This window comes from Desmodus rotundus, chromosome 5 (genome assembly GCF_022682495.2).
Source record: "Desmodus rotundus isolate HL8 chromosome 5, HLdesRot8A.1, whole genome shotgun sequence".
Taxonomy (NCBI): domain Eukaryota; kingdom Metazoa; phylum Chordata; class Mammalia; order Chiroptera; family Phyllostomidae; genus Desmodus; species Desmodus rotundus.
In genome coordinates, this window is record NC_071391.1 from 124,295,083 (window position 1) to 124,317,886 (window position 22,804).

Consider the following 22,804-nt stretch of genomic DNA (forward strand, 5'->3'; position numbering starts at 1 on the left):
AGTAATAACACTTTTAAGGAATTTACTGCATTAAAAAGATCTATGCCCAACAGTTGGAAGGCTGCATATATTTTTTAATTTAACTTTTTAAATACATTTTATTGATTATGCTATTATATTGTCCCAACTTTCCCTCTTTGCCCCTCCTACCCAGTACCCCCCACTCCTCCAGCAATCCTCCCCTTAGTTCATGTCCATGGTGGGTCATGCACATTAGTTCTTTGCCTTCTCCATTTCCTATACTGTTCTTAACATCCCCATCTATTCTGTAACCACCAATTTGTACTCCTTAATCCCCGCACTTTCCTCCATGCTCCTCCTTCCCCCTCCCTGAAGAGCAAAGCGTCAGGCAGAACTGTCAGTAAACACGGCCCAATTTACCACTTTGTAAGGGACTTACTACTAAGGTGGTCATATGATTTACTGTTCTAAATGGGGCACTCTGGAAATAAAAAGAGGCACTATTAAAAATTGTGCCAGGACACTGAGTGTTTACCAGGACTGTCCCAGGAAAAAAGCAGGATCCATCATTGTCTTAGTAACCATCTTCACCCGTCACACAGAGAGAAAACCAGCATCTCATGCAGTCATACAAGCGTCTCCGCTCGGCAAATCAACCGCAGCAGCCTGAATGGACGAGACGGCAACCTGGCCTAGGCCCCTTTACATCATTTGTACCCTGAATGGGCACGCTAATACTTACCATCGCCACCAGAGAAAGCTAAAGAGTCACGTGGTTTATCTACTTGTCTGTCTTGCCCTTTCACATGTGATCTCTATTCAGTCTTTAGGAAGGCCATCTCTATCCCAATCTGAAGTTTAATCCTAATGCTTAAGAGAGAATATACTCTTCTATTATCAGCTAAGTCAAAGAGAAAGTCACTCTCCAAATTTCCAGAGGCTCCCCTCTTCCCCCAAAGCACAGCTGGTTTGTATGAAACTTGTACAAGTATGAAACTTGTGGCCACACCTCCTTCAATCAAAATGACTCCTAGGGCACTCAAAGAAACATCAGAGCAAAAACAAGGTCACTGGCCACAAAACTTTATTGAAATGATCAATACATTTATCCGTCTGAAAATGCTTTGAGCCATCCACTCGTGGGTTACAAATGCATCAGGTCTGTTTTATTGGTATATTTTGGCTTGGCTTGGCAAGAGAAAATCATGAATCAAATCTAAAAAGCCTGATTTTTAAAAATCTATAAAAAAGAAGAATGAAACACTGTATAAGTCAAATCAAGAAGACAATTCCATACAAGTTCAGCAAGGCAAATTAGCAAGTAGAGGTGAAGTAATTTCTTATACAAAATGTGAAAGGGGTCAAAGAAGGTGAATTACAAAAAATAAAATCTGGGTCAGAAAATCATCACTACATAAAGCCACATAAGGATGCCTATTAGTTGTTTTCTTTAAAGGGAAAAGATATCAAACTCTTAGTTTTCTATTTATTCAGAAAGAAAAATTAGGCAACTTCTGATACTATGTGAATTCTTTCTCATCTTCTAGCTAGAAGTCACAAACACCTGACTTATTCTTGCCAATCTGCAGAAATGGGGAAGTAAAGTATTTGGCCTTCAGCGGGTCACTTACAGCACCCGGATGAGGTCCAGGGTAATCCGAGATCGGGGGGCATCAATGTTGAGTACCTGGACTTCCACTCTTTCTCCTGGGCCCAGTCCGAGACTCCTTCTTTTCTTCGTTTTAGACAGTTTTGCTTCTGTTATATTTCGTATGGGAATCAGCCCTGCTGTCCCCACTCCTATATCCACAAAAATTCCAAATAAAGTGGCATTCTCAACTTTGCCCGTAAGAACCGTCCCAACCTGCAGATCTTTCAAGCAGACTATGCTTCTCTTGAAATCGGGTTTAACAAAATCTACAAGGAAAGGGGAAAAGGAGATTTAGTGTAAATAATAAGGTACTGTACTTCCCAGACACAACATACCTGAGCGAATAAGGATTTACTGCATCTCACTTATGTGCCCAGGCCAGTATCAAGCATTCCAGGGGGACACAAAGGAGCCAAAGACACAGGCCGCCTTCAGAGAAAATGCATCCTAGTTGGAGAAACAGCATTTACACAGTAAAAACAATTCAAGAAAATTTACTCAAAGGCTTTCTTCTCCTTAACCTCCACCTCGCTAACATGTGAACATGAGCGCTATATTAAGGACTGACTTTCATTTTCCTCTTTATGAGGAGGTGATTAGAAAATGTTTGTCCAATGAATACACAAGGCTCAATCAGAAACACCGACAAAGTAAGACTGCTGGAGACAGAAGATTGGGAGACTTTACCCAGAGCCTGGATTCTCAAACTCTTTAAAGCTGATAGAAAGTCCATCAATGTTCGGTCAAATGTGGATGCAATTCATATGTTCTCCGGTCTCACTCCCCGCCACAAGTTTGGAGCTCAGGAATTAATTTCTCTCCATTTTGAATATATGTATTCAATCAAAAATTATGGATTCATGATGATCTATGGCTCAGAAACCCAGATCAGCTAGGGCCTAGCCTTTCTTCTTTTAATTCAAGCCATCAAACAGCTGCGGGCCCCTATCCTCATCCCTCCCCTGGCCGGGCACTGCAGGGTGCTGGAGGCACGGAGGCCAGGACCTAGGCCTCTCTTCTCAAGCTCCTCTCAGCCCTCTTTTCTTGCTCACCCGGGCCTCTGTTTCTCTGTTTGTTAGCACCACCCCCCAAAATGGGGGGCATAAAGCATGCCAAGGAATCACTGTGGTTAAAACAAAACAAAAACAAAGGTTTTATGAGGGAGAAGGTTAGAACTACCAGGTTAAATGGGGCCTTTGGATTATCTCTGGATCCCATTCATCCATGCTCCTCTCCGCCCCCTTGCCTAGGATTACTGAATGTTGATTCTAGTAACAAAGAACGCATTCTGTGCTTGGATCTCCTTTTACTAAGACCTCATTTCCCCCTCCACCCATTCCATTTCCTTTTCCTCCACAGCTGTGGGCTTTATCCTGATTACTTGTTGAAGCTATCCTTTACATTTGTATTAACAACTGGTCACCTCTCTGTTCCCTGGCCCAGCCCAACCACACTGAAATCAAGATTTTTTACAAACTCACCTTTTTCCTGTAAAACAAAACAAAAGCCCTCTTTAAACCTCAAATCTCATTTTCCTCATAAAACAGGAATATGCTAACACTGGAACTGATTCTGTAGAATTTCACCTGACGCCAAAGCAGTGAATTCAAAAAGCAAGAAACTTACTGTAATGTAATGTTACACCGGGCAACGGCTTCGTCAAAGCAAAGAAACTCAGTCATTGATCAGGGTCAGAGGTAGGACGGTCTCTGAGGCCCCATAAGAATTGTTTTTATGCTTGAAAACTATCCTCCCCACTTTTTCCTGTAGAGGTCCAGCTGGTACAGATTCCCCTCGGGTTCCTGATTAGCTGCGTTGTTTAATTTTACGTGGAAAATCAGAGTCAGGAACTACTTAACATGTTCCCAAATACAGCCTGGGCCACGGACAAAGCAGAAAACCCTCCAGGTACCAGGCGAACTGTAACACTTTGTTTGGCAGGGTACATATTCAGTCCCCTGTCGCCAGGCTGCTTATGATGAACCCAACCATGGAAATGAACTAGCAACCAGAGTGTTAATGAAATAGAACCATGTCACTGAGAAGAAAGAAGACAGGATGGGGTGCGGAGGAGGCACCAAGGAGGGAACTACGTTTGAGAAATGGGGAAAAGAGGTGTAACATAAGCACTGCGGTGCAGAAACATCCCAAATACCATCCGCCCCTTCAGAAATATGACTGTCTGCTTTCCCCGTTGGGGATGCCTTCAAGTATTAAAATGAGAAGTTCTCAAACATCTTGAAAACTATGACTTATACAAGGGCATAGGTCAGTTGCAAAGTGTGTTTAAAGAGACCTATTTGAAATTTCACCTGTCACAATAATAAAAACTGCAGTAACTATTAAGCTCAGTCCAGAGCCCTTGCACATTCGGTTTTGGCTCAACCAGGGGCATCACCGGATGAGGGTCGCTACTTAGCTATTTGTTACTTAATTGAACCATATAATTTGAGAGTTGATCTATGCCCTGGGTCTATAGTAAATGCATTAATAGAGCAATCGGCACCAAGACAGGAAAAAAAGGGACGGAAAGCTCTAGAGCATATCTGCCAACCTTCTAGGTCAGGGGTTGTGGGCACCACCCTCAAACCCCACCCTGTATGGAGCCACTGCCCTACTTAGTACTCCTGCTCTGTGACACTTCGGACGGGACACCTGGAGGTTTCTGCTCCTACATTTTTGGTATTGCTCTTGCTGCTTTTATTTTATTTTACTTTTCTCCAACTTTAAAAAACAATTAATTTCAAACTTACTGAAAAGTTGAGGTAAAAGTACAGCGAGCTTGCTGGCTGGGTGTGTTTTCATATTCCCTCAAACCTTTTCAAAGAGGCATGTCCAGTTACCACAGCACAGCCTAACCCAGAATGAAAGGAGCCGAGCTCTGCACACGGTATCATAAAACGGGTTATGAGACAAGTGCAGATTCATTCAACCTCAGGGCTTCCTATTCAAATTTCCCCGGGAAACTGATACCTTAATTCTTCTCGCCGGGTCACTGCTCTCCACAACTATGGCTGTCACCCTTCCCTCACCTTCTACCTACCTGTGCTGAAAGCTGAGAGCACTTTTAATTAGAAGGAAAAATCAACAGAGAGATAGCATCTCATTTGTTCAATGTGTTCATTGACACAAAATCCAGGAACTCAGAAGGCTGTAATTCAGGAAGAAATTCACTTTTTAGTTTGTGGACTGAATGCTTTACCTTGGACTTCTGGTTCCTGCGAGGTTAAAAAGGGTTACAGAAGGCTTGAGAAGAACGTGTGCCTCCATGCACAGGGCAGCACGCGGACGACGCATTTGGAAAGCAAGCAGACATAGGGACTCCGGAGACCTGGTTTCTAGCTTTGGGTCCGGACACTAACTAACTGAAATGACTTTGAAGGAAGGTCACTGCTACAGTCTTCTCACATGTAGGATGCGAGAATAACGTCTGTTTGCCTGTGGCGCAGGGTTGCTGGGAGGGCCACAGGAGGTAACGCGAGCCATGCAGGTGAAGGGGTTATCATCCCAGGTCAACTGCTTACCTGTCCGGAAGTCAAAGCTTTCAGGCTGGCTGAGACCGTCTATGATGATCTGTAAGGTGTGTACCGTTGTTTGCAGCCTTTCTGCGGTTTTCTCTATTCCTTCCTTTTCAACGAATGACTTTATTTTTTGCTGCATTTCAGGCTTTCCAATCTCACACAGTGTCCCTCCAATGAATGATAAAAACCTGCAGAGGGGAGATAAAAGGCCAGCACGTTAATAATGTTACTTAGTTTCTGATTTCCTCACACAGATCACCCTGACATTCGGTCATCTCGGTCTACCGATTTTTGTTTATTAGAGACCTGCCGTGTACCCCACGGCGTTACAGACAGATCGCCGTGGGGAAAAGGGGAAGAGATGGACTTAGGTTCTCGTGCTACTTTCCAGTGAAGCCCCTGCTCAGAATCAGCATCAGATACATTTTACAGTATACTGTTCGTTAGAGTTAAGTGTCATGTGTATTTCCTAATCAAGGACACCTATATTTACCTCATGTTTCCTAAAATTTCAGTAGGAAAACGTATTTGAACTTAAATTATTTTATACCAACAATCAATTTACTATACAAAGTTCCAGCAAAATATCCAACAAGCACTGCCAGTTTTTGACAAATGAATCACGCTATTTTTTACCTTTGTAAGATACCCAGGACGACCTGCGCAAGCACGCTATCAGCTTAATGATTCTCAAATTCCATCAACAGTCAAGCCTCACGTGGTCCAATTTAAATCAAGTACATTGACTACATTCAGCATCAGCAGAAAAAAATACAGCAGGGGATATCAAAAAGAAAAACTCCATTTCTTCCAAAATGGAGGTGATGGAAGCAAGTAAGAATGCAATTATATAACCTTAGGATGAATATTATCTTTATAAACTTTATACATTATATGCCTGCAATATGTACAAAATAAAAGTATCTACATTTCTCCATTTCCCTTTGCTATGTTTATCACTTCCCTTGTGTGAACAGCTACCTCTCAATTACTTAGCCTTTGGAGTTTAGTAATAAGTTAAGAAAAACACCAATGAAAGGGTTAAGATATTTTTCCTCCCATTTCATGCGAAGATTGGGCTGTACCTCACTTTCTTGATAGTCCTTCACTGGGTATTTTCCTCCATCATTAAGGTTCATTTCCTATGATTAATGACACTTTAAAAATGTCAGCACAGTCATCAGAGAGTGACACTAATGCCCTCAAACCCAGTCCTCTAAGGATGTCTCGGGAACACAAGAAGGGAAAAGGCGGGTGATGGAGGCTATGAACAGAAGTGGGGTGCAGCCCTTTTGGCAGGTTGCTGCAGCATCAGAAAAGGAGTGCCTGTGGTTCCCAGTCTTTTCTGCGCTGCTGTGTCCAACCAGAAAAAGCCTCTTCAGTGATCGTCGGTACTGATAATCCGGGGTCTGGCGAGGAAGCGCTCTCACCTCTCAGTTAACCATCGAGTCTCTTTGGGTTTAAAGTGCAACCCTCCTACATCTTCATAGCCATATTTTTGGTCAAAAACAGATTCTCCAAAATCTAAATAATTCTCTTGAGAATATATTTTGGTTAATGGTCTAATGAAAAGACCAAGGAGTTGGTGCCTGGTCTCCATTTTTTGGAAAGGAGCTTCCACCCAAACTGGCATCCATTGAGATCCACACTACTGGCCTGTGTGTCCGTGGTCTCCCAGGCCCAGCGCAGAGGCAGCCTGCATCTGTGAAGGCTGACGGCTGGGCAGCAGCACACACAGGCCCTGGAGACAGGGAACAGCCGCTGAGGCTCTGACTGACGGGGCAGGTGGCACATGACAACCTCTGCCCGACGCCAACTTGCTCGCTCAGCTTTCTAAGCAACGGGCGCCCTGCTGAGCAGGCTTCCCTGGTATTTACCTGCTGCCATGATTGGTCTGCTACTGGCTATTTAGCAGAATATCTTTCAAATCCCCAAGACTCCAGCCCACAGCCAACTGTTAAAGCGCCAAAAAAGTGTATTCATGAGCTGCAAATCTGTAACCTCAAATTGCATCTTATAGTTGATAAAAGTAAAGACTCCATGGCAGGGACTCCCCAAAGCACTGTACCCGTCTCGGTCTCAGAAACACAGACACTGGCTCAGGGGCCCGAGGTGGGGTGTGTAACTAACTGCTACCAAAGGCGCTCCCGTACGAAGAATTCGGTGTAGGCGCTTGCAGATGTAAAAAGGAGACTGGCCTGTTGAACCTGACTGTGTATTTCATACATCATGTTCATTCTCACACACACAAGCCTGAGGGAACTGGTAACTGCAACCAGTGGAAAAGGACCAAATCGTGCTCTTAGCTAAGGCTTCGTATCGATCAAACCTATTTTTAAATGACTACGGGACAAAGTCAAGTGCTTTTTCACTGTGAAAACTTAAGTTACAACAGGGCTGCAGGAAAAGGAAAATAGCACGCCAAAGGGGAGAGGGACTGCAAAACGAACTGGGAAGAGCATTCAGATTACCTTGGCCTGACTAGATTTCAAATACATTTCACTGAGAATGATAGGAAAGAATGGTTTACACTCAGTAGCCACTCAAACATGTGTTCTTTAAATACCCCCCAAAATCTATTCCACATATTCTGAAGTTTCACCCTAGAACTGAGTGTGATAAGCAATATCCAACCCAAAGTTTCATTTTAGAATTAAGTATAGTACGTAATATTCAGTACAAAGTACTTTCAGGCTCAAAAGCACCATATAAAAACACACTGTGCTTCGTGATGCCTGCACGCAGAGTGTAAGTGGACGTGTTCAGAGAAGTGAGTGCCCAGCGCTGTGCTAGTCCTCGAGAGATCTTCTCCTTCAGCCCTGACAATAACCCTAAAGGGCGGATGTCATTTCATACGGAAAACACAGGTTCAGGGAGGTTACATAATGTTCCAAGGCCGCGCGGCTGTTTTCACTAGCTGGAGTTCCATGCAATGCACATCAGTGCGTGTCTTTTTAACTGCAGTGATGTCAAAAATTGAATTGCAATATTTAGTTAAACTATAAATCATAATACTTTTGGTAACATTTCACCAGCACAATTTAATGGCAGATTGGTTTTAAACACTAGACAGTTAACATTGATAAATCCCACAAAGAAGTTATACAAATGCATTTAAGTAGACAATTCTCTCAAAAATCAGTGAGTTATTAAAGTGATAATCTCATTTTCTCCTCTGTCTCTGGAAGGCTTTTTCGGTTTGCTAAGGACTGCTGTCTGAGCTGCTGTTTTTATTTAACGTGTAATTTCACCCATCTTACTTAAAGCAAGAAAGTAGCATAAGTGCAACAAATGAGCACGTCATGTCCCTTTAGCGTGCATCTGCACTAAGTTAGACACAGAACCTGCTGCAGAGACCGTGCCTGCTTCTCAGACAGAACGCTACATAACCTGAAATCGCTATGTCTTCCACAGAAACTTGCTACAAAGGCAGTCCAAGTCTTTGTAAGAATTTGTTCCTGAAAAATAAATCCTCAAAATTCATATGAGTTCAGATATAGCCATTCGGTTTTATGTAATCATTTCCAGCATGGAGAAGCAAATTTAGGAGTCCAGGATTTGGCTGTTTAAGAAACACGATACCCCACAGAGTGCAGAAGAACCATGGCGATGCAACACTGTCACTTCAGAGTGGACTTACCGTTAGCCAAACACACAGGACTCATATCTCCACCAAGTCCGTGCCGCAAGGGCCAAGGTCTCATTGTCATCCACTCTTAACACTTTTAAGAGAGACTTCTGTACTTGTTTATTTTTATCCATTAGTTTTACTCAGCTTTAAAGGAATTACATCAATAAACCAAACATTAAATTGCAAGAACAGCCCTGGCTGGTGTGGCTCAGTGGATTGAGCGCCAGACTGTGAACCAAAGGGTCGCTGGTTCAATTTCCAGTCAGGTTGCAAGCCAGGTCCTCAGTTGAGGGTGCCCGAGAGGCAACCACACATTGATGTTTCTCTGTTTCTCTTTCTTCCTCTCTTACCTTCTGTCTAAAAATAAATAAATGAAATCTTTTAAAAAATAAATTGCAAGAGCATAGTCCTTTTAGAAATAAATAGGTACACACAGATAAAGCAGAACCTGCTCACATGTAATACTGGTAGACATCCAATGATGTACATACAACAAGAGTTTATACTCTAGGAGACCTGCCCTTCTTAACTGTGATTGTAGATTAAACGGTGGGATGCAAATGACAATTCAGTAACAGCTTGTCACACTAAAAACCAAAGATACTACATATTTTTAAATCTGTTGCTCTTAATATTAAAGAGTGACTATATATTCTAAGGCAGCAAAAGAGAAAAACTTGCTACTTCTTTTACCCCGTCCATGGGGAGCTGACCTCCACCGGGAGCAGGGAGCAGCGCACATGCAGTCAAAGAGGGAGCGCCCGCTTTTACGGAGCGCACCTGTTGGTTCAGCAGTCTGATCCAAGGGGGGAGGGTGTGAACTGCACTGTAACCATCGTCAGTGAATCTTGTCAAACGTCTAACCTCTTTATTACACTGAGACCCTGAACTGAGCCAGCATCCTTAAAAATCTTAGCTGGCGCGAAACCCATGAGCAATGGTAAATTCACGTAGAGTACATTTATGGAGAAGCCCCGGGAACCACCTACTGTGCAGTAGAAGCTAGTGGGTAAGTGAGGACAATATTTAAATGGCTTTTCTTAGCACATAATCAACCACAAAAAGTTACAGTGAGTCATTTTTCACAAGAACTTACAGCTGACTGGCTTTTTAAAATTTACATGCTAAAGACAAACTTTTTAAAATTGTAACCCTTTCTGCCCCGGCCAGTGTGGCTCAGCTGGTTGGAGTATTGTCCCGTACACCAAAAGGTTGGGGGTTCGATCCCTGGTCAGGGCATGTAGCTATGTTATGGGTTCAATCCCCGATTGAGGTGCACATGGCAGGCAACCAACTGACGGTTTCTCTCTCTCTCACACTGATATTTCTCTCCCCACTTCCCCTCTCCCTAAAATCAATAAATATATTTTTAAAAAATTTAAAAAATAAAAACAATTTTAAAGAATGTAACCTTTTCAGAAAGGGCAACGCGTTGCTCTGAAAGTCCTTACAGACTTTGGTCTGTGGGTATAGCTTTAAACGGTGTGCAGCTCCCAGGGCAGCAGTGCGGGCAAGTTTAGCAGCACTGGCTCAGCACCATTCGGAGTCTTCAGGCACCTCCTGCGTCTAAACACACTCCTGCATCTATGAAAAGCAGGGGAAAAGAAAAAACCCAAGAGGAACTGAAAAGGATAAACTACTGAAGATTAAGGAATATGGTCTGTCTTCCAAAACGTTTAAGAGTATCAGACTGTTACCTGCTTCTAACTTCAGAAGAACTTACTAAATGTTTCCTTCTTTTTGAAATTTATACATGTATAGAAACTGGACAGTTGGTGCGTGTTACATTAATTGTATGTAGAAGAATGTATCCTTAGAAGTATTTATGTGGCTTTTCCTATTTCAGAACCACCTATAGGTATGATATACTGTGTGATTATAATATAATTAAAATTATAATTAAAAAACCAAATGTATATACATCTAAATGAGCATAAGTATACACAAAGGGGAAAGTATCATGTATTGAAATGCTGTGCTTGCTGTAAAGATTTCTATAATCCTGTTTTAGGAATTGCATTAAAAATAAATTTATAATAATAAAGGAAACATAGTTTTCTCACATATTAAAAAACAACCTCCCCTCTCTCCCCACTGCCCCACATAAAAAGAACCAAAAATATTCCAACAACTGCCCTGGCTGGTGTGGCTCAGTGGACTGAGCACTGGACTGTGAACCAAAGGGACGCTGGTTCAATTACCAGTCAGGGCACATGCCTGGGTTGCGGGCCAGGTCCCCGGTGGTGAGGGGAGGTGGTCGTGTGAGAGGCAACCACACACTTATGTTTCTCTCCCTCTCTTCCTCCCTCCATTCCCCCTAAATAAAATCTTTAAAAAAAAATGTTCCAACAACCCAATATTACTCAGCTTGATCACCCTCTTCCCACTGAGTCCGGCTGTTTTAAACTCACACACCACACATCCTCAAATGATAAAGATTTGCTAAAATCGAGGCAAATCAAGGCTCTTCAAAGGAATGTGACAAGATGCTGGAGCCAACTGAGAATAATTTAGAAAAGTACACCCAGCTTTCTGCATTAAGTATTTGTTTACAGAGGAGGGAGATCTGTGATGACAGTACATTAGAATAATCTCCCACTTATATCTGCTCTTTTAGAGGGAGGATTTTACATGCAGGTAAACAGAGACTCAGAAAGATGGTTTCATTTCATTTTCTCAAAAATGTATTGTGGCCGCAGATTTGCAGATAAGGGAATCAAAACTCAGGTTAGGTGACCTGTCCAAGCTACACAGCTGCGACCACAAGGTAAAAGCTGTCATATGTCACACCTTCATTAGCACTCCTCACCCCTTTACTTTGGGGGATTTTTAACACAGGCAGAAAATTTAGATCCCAGATAAAAAATTGGCACCCAGGACCACTGCCTGGGAGCAATTTATTATTTTTAAAACCAAATTCAAAAGGAAAAAGTTTGGCTCTGTTTGAGTTACCAAATAAGAGTTGGACCAAATTAAGTTAGTGGTTTCAAAGGCTGCAGACTCTCTAAGAGCTCAAAAACCCTGGTCAGAATTCACATGATTTAATTTACTGGCTATAAAGCCATAGCGTGGATTAGTGCCTGTGCACAGTTGAAAGAGAAGGGCAAATAAAAAGGTGGTACCCAGAAACACACAGGCTGGTGACGGCAGAGCTGAAATGAAACAGCTCCCACACTACTCGGGGACGCAGCCCACGTATCAGGTGAAGGACTTGGTCCTCAGGAATCAGCTTTTTACCTTGGATTCCACCCTGTCCAGGAAGCCTTCTTTCCCGAAACTGAAAAAAGCTTAACATTTGCCATTTCCATAAATCCCCTGGTTGTCCTCTGAATGGGCAGAGCCATTTTTAGTCCATTTAAAGAGTGTGCAGTTGAGGTCAAAGTAATTTGCTTATGGTCACACAGTCAGAAGACAGGCTAAGATTAAAATCCATAGTCAGGCTGGGGACAGGAAGGAGGGAGGGAGGAGGGAGACAACGGGAGACTAAATCAATATCCTCCTGAGTTTCAGGCTCCAGACTCAGTGACCTAAACCTGAAGAAGAGAGAGGAGAAGGGCAAACACTTTGGAGACGGAAGAGACTGAAGCAAGCACAACTATAAGGCTGGCTCGTCACTCCCTCCCTCCTCCTCTACTGGGTTCTCTTTTATCATTTTTCTCTGGGTACTGATAGGAAGGAAACCAGTGTTTTCTCCAGGTCCACAACCCAGTGAGAATGTTAATTAACAATGTTAAATGACTCAGATTATATCCAGATTTCAGGGCAGAATCCGCCCCCCCCCCCCCCCCCCCCCCCCCCCGGGGAGGCTAACAGTCATAAGCCGCCCCACCCTCCCTTTCTCTTCTGGCTCAGCCTGACAGCTCCTTCTCAACCACAACAAAAGCAACAGCAACAACAATCACGGCAATGACCAGAAGCTTATTGTCCCAGGTGCTGAGAATTCTATAGATAGTAACTGACCTAATCCCATCAGATAGATACTATTGTTACCCTAACTTAACAGACAAGGAAACTGAAGGGCAGGGAGGGTAAGTAACTTTCCCACATTTGAACCCAGGCAGGCTGGCACCACGCGGAGGACTCAGGATTCTTAAACTTGCCGTTGTCCTCTACCAGCCTCACTCGGGGTGGGGTGTGAGCTACAATGGCGTGGGAGACACTCCATACAGCGACCACTTCCCAAGAACCCCACGGCCTGATCATCTGATTCCCAGGTGGGCAGATTCTTTTTCATCACTTTTCTCTTTTGTGAAGGCACTTTGAAAAATATGATAAATGTTTCTTCCTGGGAATTACAGTAAGATGTTTGCATTTTTATACTAACAAGAAAGAAAATTCTTTTACTAATCTACTTATCATCTTTAGGTTTTAGGTGTGACCTCTCTTTTATGATGTTGTGTTTCTTTATGAAAAGACAACCTAATATTGTCTAATTATAGCCCCACAGCAGTTAATGAAGGTAACTACTGATGCACATCCTAAGATATCACTTACCAAAAGCCAGAAATGATTCTGCCTTAATTTTCATGTCTGCATCTGCCAACTTTTGTGAGGCAAGTCCAGAAAAATTTAAGATCTTTCAAATTTGCAAATAATTTCTTAGGTCTGTTAACCTAATCTCCATTTATTTTACAGCACTTGTCTTTAGGTTTCTTTTCAGGCAAGATTCCTACGAAGAAACATGTTTTTGTCATTGCAGAGTTTGTTGGCACGCGCATGTAGACGACGGCCGCAGTGAATTTTGGATGAGGAGAGGTGTGCTGGACACACTCGGTAGGCTAAACTGACTGACCCCTCAGAAAAATGACAGGTCACGGGGCTTCCGGGTCACAGCTGAAACTCTGAATATTAAATCTGTGAATGTCACTGCTCTACTGCTGTTGTTTTGAAATGAAAACAATCTAAACTTTTTGCATTACAGCTACTTATTAACCAGAAAACTTCTTTCCTTTCTGGGCAGAAAGCTAAAGTTGGAAAGAATGTGATAAAATCTCTGAAAGCAATTCTAAAAGAAGAGTTGGGAGAAACTAAATCCTTGAACAGGAAGGAGAAAGAAACAGACTGAAGTGTGCTCACTCATTAAAGGGATTCAGCAAGGCCCACCAGTCCTGTCTGGCTTGACTGAGGGAAGCTGTGTGGCAGAGAGCGAGGGAAAGCCGCTAAAGGGCCCCCCACCCCTGCTGTCCCCCAACTGCTTTTAGCCCAAGGGCACCAGGTGGGTCCCTCTATCTTATCACAGAATCCTTATGTATCTGTTGCATTGATTCTACTTTTTTCCCCCCTAGCCATACTGAGATATAAATGACATAGTGTAATTTTAAGGTGTACAATATGTTGATTTGATATATTTATGTAACTACAAAATGATCACCACCATATCATCAGCAAACACTTGCACTGGGTCACATAATTACCGTTTCTGTGGTGAGAACATTTAAGATCTACTCACTAACTTTCAAGTGTACAATAAAGTATTATTAGCTATAATCACCATGCCGTATATCATATCTTCAGAACTTACTCATCTTACAACCGGAAGTTCGTACCCTTGACCAACTTAAAAAACGAACACACGTTTTTGTATATTAAGAATAAACATTGCTTGGTTTTTGTACGGAAGATCCTCACCTCTCCAAGTATACTACTTTGTTGGGTTCTGTGATCACTTCTGTCCCAGAGCTGTACTGTAAATTAATGACTCCTGTGTAAGGCCATACCCCCTGAATGTGCCTGATCTCGTGTAAATTAATGGTGTTTACACACTGTGGAAACATACTTTTCAACACTGATTGTGAGGCTCAGTAACAGGTACGTCATCAGCAATGAAGGAAATATCACAGTGCTAATATCACAGTGCAGATATTGACACAAACTATTCCTTGATAACACACTTACCTAGTCCGCTGGAATGGTATTGCATGTCACATTCCTGCTACACAGGCTGCCAACCAATTCTAGAAACTAGCCTTTTAAAATTTCTCCCTAATGGCTGACATGGAAATAACAGTTAAATACTAGCTAATGCTTTACCAAAGTGAGTGCCAAGAGAGACAGGCTTGACATTAAATTCCCTGGCATTTTTCAAGTTGAATCAAGAACATAAGAACGTTCGAGCTTAACTATCTGGAGTGAATCAAATTCTTAATGCAGCGGATTCTTTGGGAGCGTGCCAGGTCTCCCTGTGACATGTACAAATCAGCATGACGTGCAGCACAAAGCACCGCCTCCTGGCACCTTATTCAAGGGAGAGGGGAAATCGGATACTTGCCTTTGGCTCTCTTGATCAACCAAAATGGTGGGGCAAAAACAAAGAGGCAGGGGGGAGCAGCAACCCTAAATTATGTCTGGGCTTCATTCTACTCATAGCAAAGCAGCAATTTTATTCCTGGCCCGTATTACCCAACAATGAAATCACTCACACACGGGGACATCGTGACAATTTCTGGATGATGACAGCAAATGGTAAGTAATCCTCTTTCATGGTCTGTCTGCTTCCTAGTCTGTAAAATCCGGGAAGGCTGGGCTCTGAACTCAATACTCAGTGGAGGCAAGAGATTCAATGTGGGGAGGTCCCAAATCCCTGCAATCCTCAAGGGATTCTGAAAGAACTACTCACTCAGCACGCGGGACAGGCACCAGCAGAAAGAATGATCTGGAAATCCTATCACCAGTTCTGCTTACACAACTCCCTCAGCCAGTTTAGACGACAGAAAAAATATTTAGTTTGAAGTAAAGCTAGACACTTCATTTTGCTCCTTGACAATTAGGATGGTCAGTCCCCAAGTAACTTCCTTTCCTGCTGTTCTTCTATGTAGCCATCTTTCCATTTTCTAATTCTGTCATTTATTCTTTCATTAAACAAATATTGCCATATCAGTCTGTGTGAGGGGCTGAGGAAAGAATAAACCAGATTCACAAGATCCTTCCTGGAGCTTGCAGCCTACAATCATAACTAACCTTAAGTTTAATTGCCACTAGCCTAGCAAATCTGGTATGAAATTTTCAGATGAATAAATGAGTTATTCTGCCAATTCTAGCGCCGGGTAATGAAAAGACAGTAATGCCATTAACCATTCATTATGGGACGAGAGAGAAAGACCAAGTCCTTTTGATTCTTTGTCTGTCTTGTTTTTGTGTAGGGCTGGTGAGGACTGATGTGAGGAGAAGAGGTTACAAAGGAAGGGATAAAAGGAGGGTACGAGTTTTGCTTTTAGATATATTGAGTTTGAGTTGCAAAGATATTCATGAGAACATCTCTTTCAGGCAAATGGAAAGGGAGAGCTAGAGCTTAGGAGAAAGGCCTGGACTGGAGAACTTGAAACACGGGGTGGAATTATCAGTGGAGAAGTGCCAGATAAAGGGTAGTCAAGTGAGTGGAGATGACCACCCAGTACAAGAGAAGAAGGCAGCAAATGTAAACAAACCAACCAAGTAACCAACCTCGAAGACTGTCTGCAAATATTTAGAGGGCCAGAGAAAATCGAATAAGAAAACGAAAGCCATGGAAGGTCAGAAGGCTGATGGCGTCAAATGTGGCAGAATGAGTCCGTGGTTTGAGGACGGAACAAGGCCCTGGTTTTGACAATCGGGAGATCGCCAGTTGAAAGAGTGATTTCAGAAGTACGTAGGGATAGAGGCCAAATCTGTCAGGCACTGGAACAAAGCAAGCAGTAAGGGTTAGAGGCAGGGTATTCTTCTGAGAAGTGTTGCAATGAAAAGGAGGAGCAATGAGACCGAGGTTCTGGGGGAAATAAGAAAAAAGGTGGTGCTACTTTTAGCTCCTGGGGAGTGGAGAGAGGGGGACCGCCACAATAACGCGTCTGCGGGGCACAACAAAAGGAGCAGGTGGTGGACACATTGAAGACACGAGAGTCATACAAGCCATACAATTTTATAAAGCTAAAGACCTGGCTCGTTTAGCTGCCACCACCTACCCCTCCCCAAATGTTTACAGAGGACAGGCAATGGCAGAGACCAGGACAACGCCGAGGTGGAGTCCTCAGCAGCCTGTGAGAAGTGAGGTGGGGAGAAAACACACACGCAGAATCCTGAGGCGGAAGGGCAGCTGAGGAAGCACGGGACCAAATGAGTAAAGACATGGAGACTGTCTAAGAAAGGGGACTGTATGGTAGCTTTGGGTTTTCTTAGTAAAGTGCTCGGGTAAATGCGAGAAGACCCTGAAACAAGTAAGAGAGTTAGAACGAAACAGCTTCAAGGGACTGTTGAGGGAGTATCCATCTGCAGCAATAGCAGGTTTCTGCATCCCGTGTTCCCCTTACACCGTCTATAATACCGATTCTTTGACTATTTTTTTAAGTTGACATTTCCTAAAGACCTGGCACTATTCCTTTCTCTCCGCCCCCCCCCCCACCCCTCTCTCACTTAAAAACATCTCTGGCAGAGACGGGCACATCTGTAGGGTGAACTGCTATTCCTCCTGTGCGCCCCACTTCTCCCCTGAAGTGAAAGATACCAAGTGTGATCACTGTGAAGCTGCTTATTTTGAAATGCACACACCTCAATCTAAAAGACATAATGAAAGGGAATTCTTTTTAGTGCAAAATTCAGGAAACATCACATCTGCAGCTAAACAGCATTAACATTCTACACACTCTCAGTGAAAAATTCATTTCCTACAGATCCTTTAATAAAATAAATAGGCAGAGTTTCCTTTATTGGAGGAGGTAATGTTTTCTCCAGAGGAAAGGCAGAGTCTAATTTCAGCCACGTGATGACAGAGAATCACATGCAAAGCCAGCATACACCAGATCCTTGTTTCTTCCTTTCTCTCACTCTCTTTTTTTTCCCTGAAGAGGGACATAAGACAAGTCACAATCCGCTTGCTACTTTTCTGTGCTTAATACATACTGTCTTTAAGGGGGTGATACCCTTAATCTGAAAGACCATTATGATTACATTTACATCTGGCTCCAAAATAGCCTTTTAATTGACCTGGTTAATAGATGTGAATCAAACCTTGGTTCCATCAGCTGAGTTGTGTTAGATAACTTACTATTCCCAGCTGACATTCTGTACTATACTTAAAGAAGTGGGAAAAATAATATAACAACCTTATTAGATTGCTGGCCAGATGACTCAGTTGGTTGGAGCATCATCCCATGTAACAAAAGTCTGCGGGTTTGATTCCTGGTCAGGTCATATACCTAGGTTGTGGGTTTGATCCCCATTTGGGGAATGTACGGGAGACAACCGAAAGATATCTCTCTCTCTTAAAATCAATGAAATATATCCTTGAGTGAAGATTGGAAAAAAAAAAAAAAGAATTGCTGTCAGGTTTAAACAAGATGATGCTTCTAAAGTGCCTGGCAATGAGGGAGTACTCAATGAATTTTTGTTTTTACTAGATTATTAACTACTCCCCAAACCAGACCTGAGCTACATTTTCCTGTCTCTAACTCTTTAAATATCTCTTTTCCAATTTCTACTGGGTGAAATCCTCAAAGACCTTCCCCAAATACCACCTCCTGCATGAAACCTTGTAAGATACTCTTATCTGGATATGACCTCTTTTTCCTCTGAACAACCACTGGGCTTGAAAAAGAGCTGATGAATTACCGACTTCCGCTAGCGTTATTGGTGGGTAAGTCCTACCCTACTTGGGAAGGCTCCTTGACAGCATAAACCGCCTCTGCTCATGTTATGTCCTTCAGGCCTACCACAGGACTTTGCACGTTCTAAGTGGTGAATAAAATCAAAAACAATAAAACTCATAGAGTAAAAAAAAAATCATAAAAAATATGAAAAAAACTGGGGATTGCTGAATTAATCTTAGAGATCAGAGATCTTAAGACCAATTTCCATAAAAGCAAGAAAAAGAATAGGTTTACTTCATAAAAATTAAACATTTATAGTTCAAAAACATGATAGCGTTATAGACAGAAAAAAAAGTAAACTAGGAAATAATTTCAGCCCATACAACAAACCACTTTAACATTTAATAGAGAAAAATATTTAATAGAGGATCCATACATGCAAATAACACTTTTACAAAGTCTTTATGAACAACAAAGATAGCAAAAAAAAAGTAGACATAGTGCCCAAGTACCCAGCTTCTGAGAGACAAGGCTACCCCCACAAGAGCATAGAGTGGGGCGAAGTCACTGGTAGGGCTCTTACGCTCCATGGGTGGAAACTGACTTGTGAAGATTGGCAGAAAAGTCCTGTCTAACAGGAGAAATTAAAGATTCTCAGGCTTAAACATTGCTGGTGGCATTATAAAACACTATGCTACTTGGCAATGTGTATCAAGAGTCACATAAACTTTCAAATCCTTTGGCAGAGAAATTTCACTTCTAGGAATCCACCATAAGGATCATTACTGGTACTACTATTAATAAATTATAGTTCAATCACGTGATTTAGCCTTTTTTTAAAAGGAATATTCAGAAACAAAAAAAAACATGCTTATATCAGAAAGCAAACAGAAAAACACAACTTTTCAAACAGCAAACACTAAAAATATAATCACAATGAGACCACAATTTTGTTTTTTTAACACCAAAACAATGAGAACCATGTGCTAGAAGACTGAGAACACGACAACAACGCCCCCCTTTCCCTGCTCCCGTTCAGCGCAGCCTAACGGTCCTGACCGTTGCAATAAACAGGAAAAAGAAATTAAAAGCATGAAGATTAAAAAAAATAAGAAGAAAAGATTTTATCTACTTGCCAAGAACTTAAAACACTAGTGAGTAAAATTTACCAAGGGTGCCGGACACAAAGTTCCCGTCAAGATCAATTGTGTTTTTACATATTAGCAGCAAATTTAAAAAATGTTGTAAAACATAAAATAAAAATGAGCACAATGGAAACTGAAAAGCATTGTGGAGAGAAATGAAAGAACGCCTAAATAAATAAAAAGGCATAAGCAGCTCATGATCAAAAAGATTTAATAAATATGAAGAAAACATCAATTGTCCCTACATTCACCTACAGACTCAATGTAATCCCAAATCGTAAATCCAGCAGATTTTTTTTTGTTTTCTAATGAAAATTGACAGGCTCATTCTAAAATGTGTAGGAAAATGCACATCATCTAGAATGTTCAGAGAAATATTTTAAAAGAACAAAGTTAAGTGACACACTATCTGACTTCAAAATTCATCCCTAGTATTCAGTACAGTGCAGTGCTGATGAGCAGGTCAGTGGCGCAGGACAGCGGGCCAGAAACCTCGACTGCCATCTTCAGCACTCACCACAGCAGTGGGTAAGGGCAACATTTGCTGCTGTTTTTCAACCATGGTGCTGTAATAACCAAACGTTCATAATGGAGAAGGAAAATGAATCCTGACCCATTCTTCAATTCATACACAAAATGTAAACTGCCCGACTTAAGGTAGGCAAAGGTTTCTTACATAGGACTTGAATAGCCGTAACTATAAAAAGTTGATAAATTAGACATCATCAAAATTAAAAACTTCTGCTCATTTAAAGACACCAACAAGAAAATAAAGAGGTAAGCCACAAACTAGGACAAAATATTTTTGAAACATACATTCAGAAAGGATTAGTGCCCAGAGCATACTTTAAACATTCCTACAGCCAGTCCTGGCCAGGTAGTTCCATGGGTTAGAGCACCACCCCGACACCAGCGTTGGGGGTTTGATCCGCAGTCAGGGCACCACCAAGAAATAACCAGTGAGTGCCTAAGTCAGTCAAACAACAGATCCATGTTCCTCGCTCTCCATCTCTCTCAAATCAATGCAACAAAATTCCCAAAACTCAATTAACAAAAAGAAAAACAACTCAATGAGAAAATGGCTAAATCATATGGACAGTTCACAAAAGAAGACAAATGGCTCACAAGCACACGGGAAAGTGCCCAATGCCATCAAAGAAGTGCGAATACAAACCCACAAAGAGATATCTACATATAACCACACACACACTAGGATGGCTAAAATTAATATGACGAACATCCAATGATGGCAAAGATAGGGAGCAACCAGAACTCTTAAGCACTGCTCGCGAACGTGTAAAACGGCACAACTACATGGGATTAAATCCTAGCAGTTTCTAAGAAAACTAAACATTCATCTACCTATGACCCAGCAAATGGAAAAAAATGTCAGTAACAACAAAAATATTGTACAAGAATGTTCATAGCAGCTTTTCTCATAAGAGTAAAACAGCAGAAGTAGGCAAATTTCCTTTAACAAGGGAATAAACTGTGACATATTCATACAATGGAATATTACTCAGCAATAAAAAGGGACAAGCTACTAATAGTTGTTACATCATGAATAAAAATCTCTAAACATTATGCTAAAGAAGCCTTACACAAAAGAGTACAACTGTTTGGTAATATTGATAAGAAATTCTAGATGAAGCAAACTAATCTTTGGCAGCAGAAAATCAGAACATGTGGCTCGCTCTTGGAGGCTGGGGCAGCGACTGTCTGGGAAGAGGTATCAGGGAACATTCTAGGATGATGAGTTACACCGATACAAGTATTGATTTACTAAAATCTTATGGGAGTTTTACCTCAAAAGAAAAAAACAACTGCTCTGACTGGTGTGGTTCAGGTGATTGGACACTGTCTCACAAACTGAATGGTCACTGGGTCAATTCCCAGTCAGGGCACATGCCTCGGTTACAGGTTCAGCCCCCAGTCACAGCATGTGCGAGAGGCAACCAGTCAATGTTTCTCTCTCACACTGATGTTTCTCTCCCTGTCTTTCTCCTTCCCTCTCTAAAAAATAAATCAATAAATAAATCCTTTTTTTTAAGGAAAAAAACCTGTTAAGACTGATATAATTTTAGTTAATAACATGCATGCTGAACTATTAGTTGAAAGTGTACTGATGTCTATAACTTTCTTCTAAAATACATAAATGGGTAAGATGAACTGATGGACAAATGGATAGATAAGTGCAAAAACAGCACGGTAAGATATTAATGATGAAATTTAGGTGGGGGTATTTAGAAATTCATTGTAAAAAACTTTTTCCAACTTTTGTGTTTGTTTAAAATTCATAATCGAATGTTGGGAGAAAAACAAGTACCACTGTTGTGATGTTGATAAAATATTTTTTACTTGTTCTATTTTCTAAGTTCTCTATAATGTGCTATATAGCCTATAATATTTAAACATTTTTAAAAGAAAGGAAATCAACCACATTGATCAAATAATAAAATATTATTTCAAAACAAATTTTAAATTTCACTTCAGAATCAATGAAAGTTAAAATAGTCACCACCTTTAACCTCACCATTACCTAACTCACTCAGCTGTAAACCAGTTATGTAACAAGTCACTGTTTTTGGACTAATTAAAATTTGTTGAAGTAATCAAATGTGGTATTTAAAGTTTTTTCTTTTAATGCTTGTATGACTGTTCCCTTGTACTGAAACCCCCCCCCCCGCACCCCCATATCATTCTGGGTTAATGTATGCTTTTCAAAAGTACATCATTTCTTAGACTCTGTAAGAACCAAGCAGGGGAATATTTAAGAAATCTGAAGAGTTGGCTGTTTACTTTCAAAAGGGCTTTATCTTTAGATAAGCATGAGCTTTAAGCCAGGTGCTAGTCATTTGTGTCTTGTTAATTTCCAAAACAAACAGAGGAGAGTGCCATGCAATTTCCATTACTCACACTTCACCATTAGTACCAGGGTTTATTGGCTTGACACTGCTCCAGGAATAATGGCTTCATTCCTCACTGAAATAAAATAATGTGCCACATAACTCGGCAATGCGGAACTTCTGAAAAATGTTGTCATGTTAAACATGGTCATGTATTTAAAAGTCTCCCTTCTGCCAAAACAAAGGCCATTTGCTGTAGAGAACTTACACACAGGGCACAGAGAATTCTCACATGGGCTTCAGACTTACCTCGTCGCTATGCCGTACGATTCCGGGTGAACACAAGTCTGGTCCAAAGGATCTGGCTTCACTGCAGCATTCGCTGCGGTTTTGCTCTTCTTCTTGCCCGGCTTCTCGTTCGTGACCTCAACACCTGCTGGAGATGTCACGGCAACTCCCCGATTTGGGCCTGCAGATTGCTGACTACTGTACGTA

The 22,804-nt window shown here is 41.6% G+C and overlaps 1 protein-coding gene across 2 annotated transcripts in view; it reads right to left on the reverse strand.

Moving 5' to 3' along the window:
* Nucleotides 1-1,028: 1,028 nt before the first annotated feature.
* The window catches only part of SRBD1 (S1 RNA binding domain 1), a 180,847-nt gene continuing 159,071 nt past the window's right edge, over nt 1,029-22,804 (reverse strand). The window contains exons 19-21 of one of the 2 annotated variants that reach the window (XM_045189474.2): nt 22,619-22,792; nt 5,137-5,321; nt 1,029-1,878 (exon numbers count right to left, since the gene is read on the reverse strand). In XM_045189474.2, the coding sequence (XP_045045409.2) occupies nt 1,589-1,878; nt 5,137-5,321; nt 22,619-22,792 (649 nt within the window). In that variant the 3' untranslated portion in view covers nt 1,029-1,588. Of the gene's footprint in view, nt 1,879-5,136; nt 5,322-22,618; nt 22,796-22,804 lie in introns of both variants that reach the window. The other variant, XM_024552858.3, reaches the window with a different exon arrangement.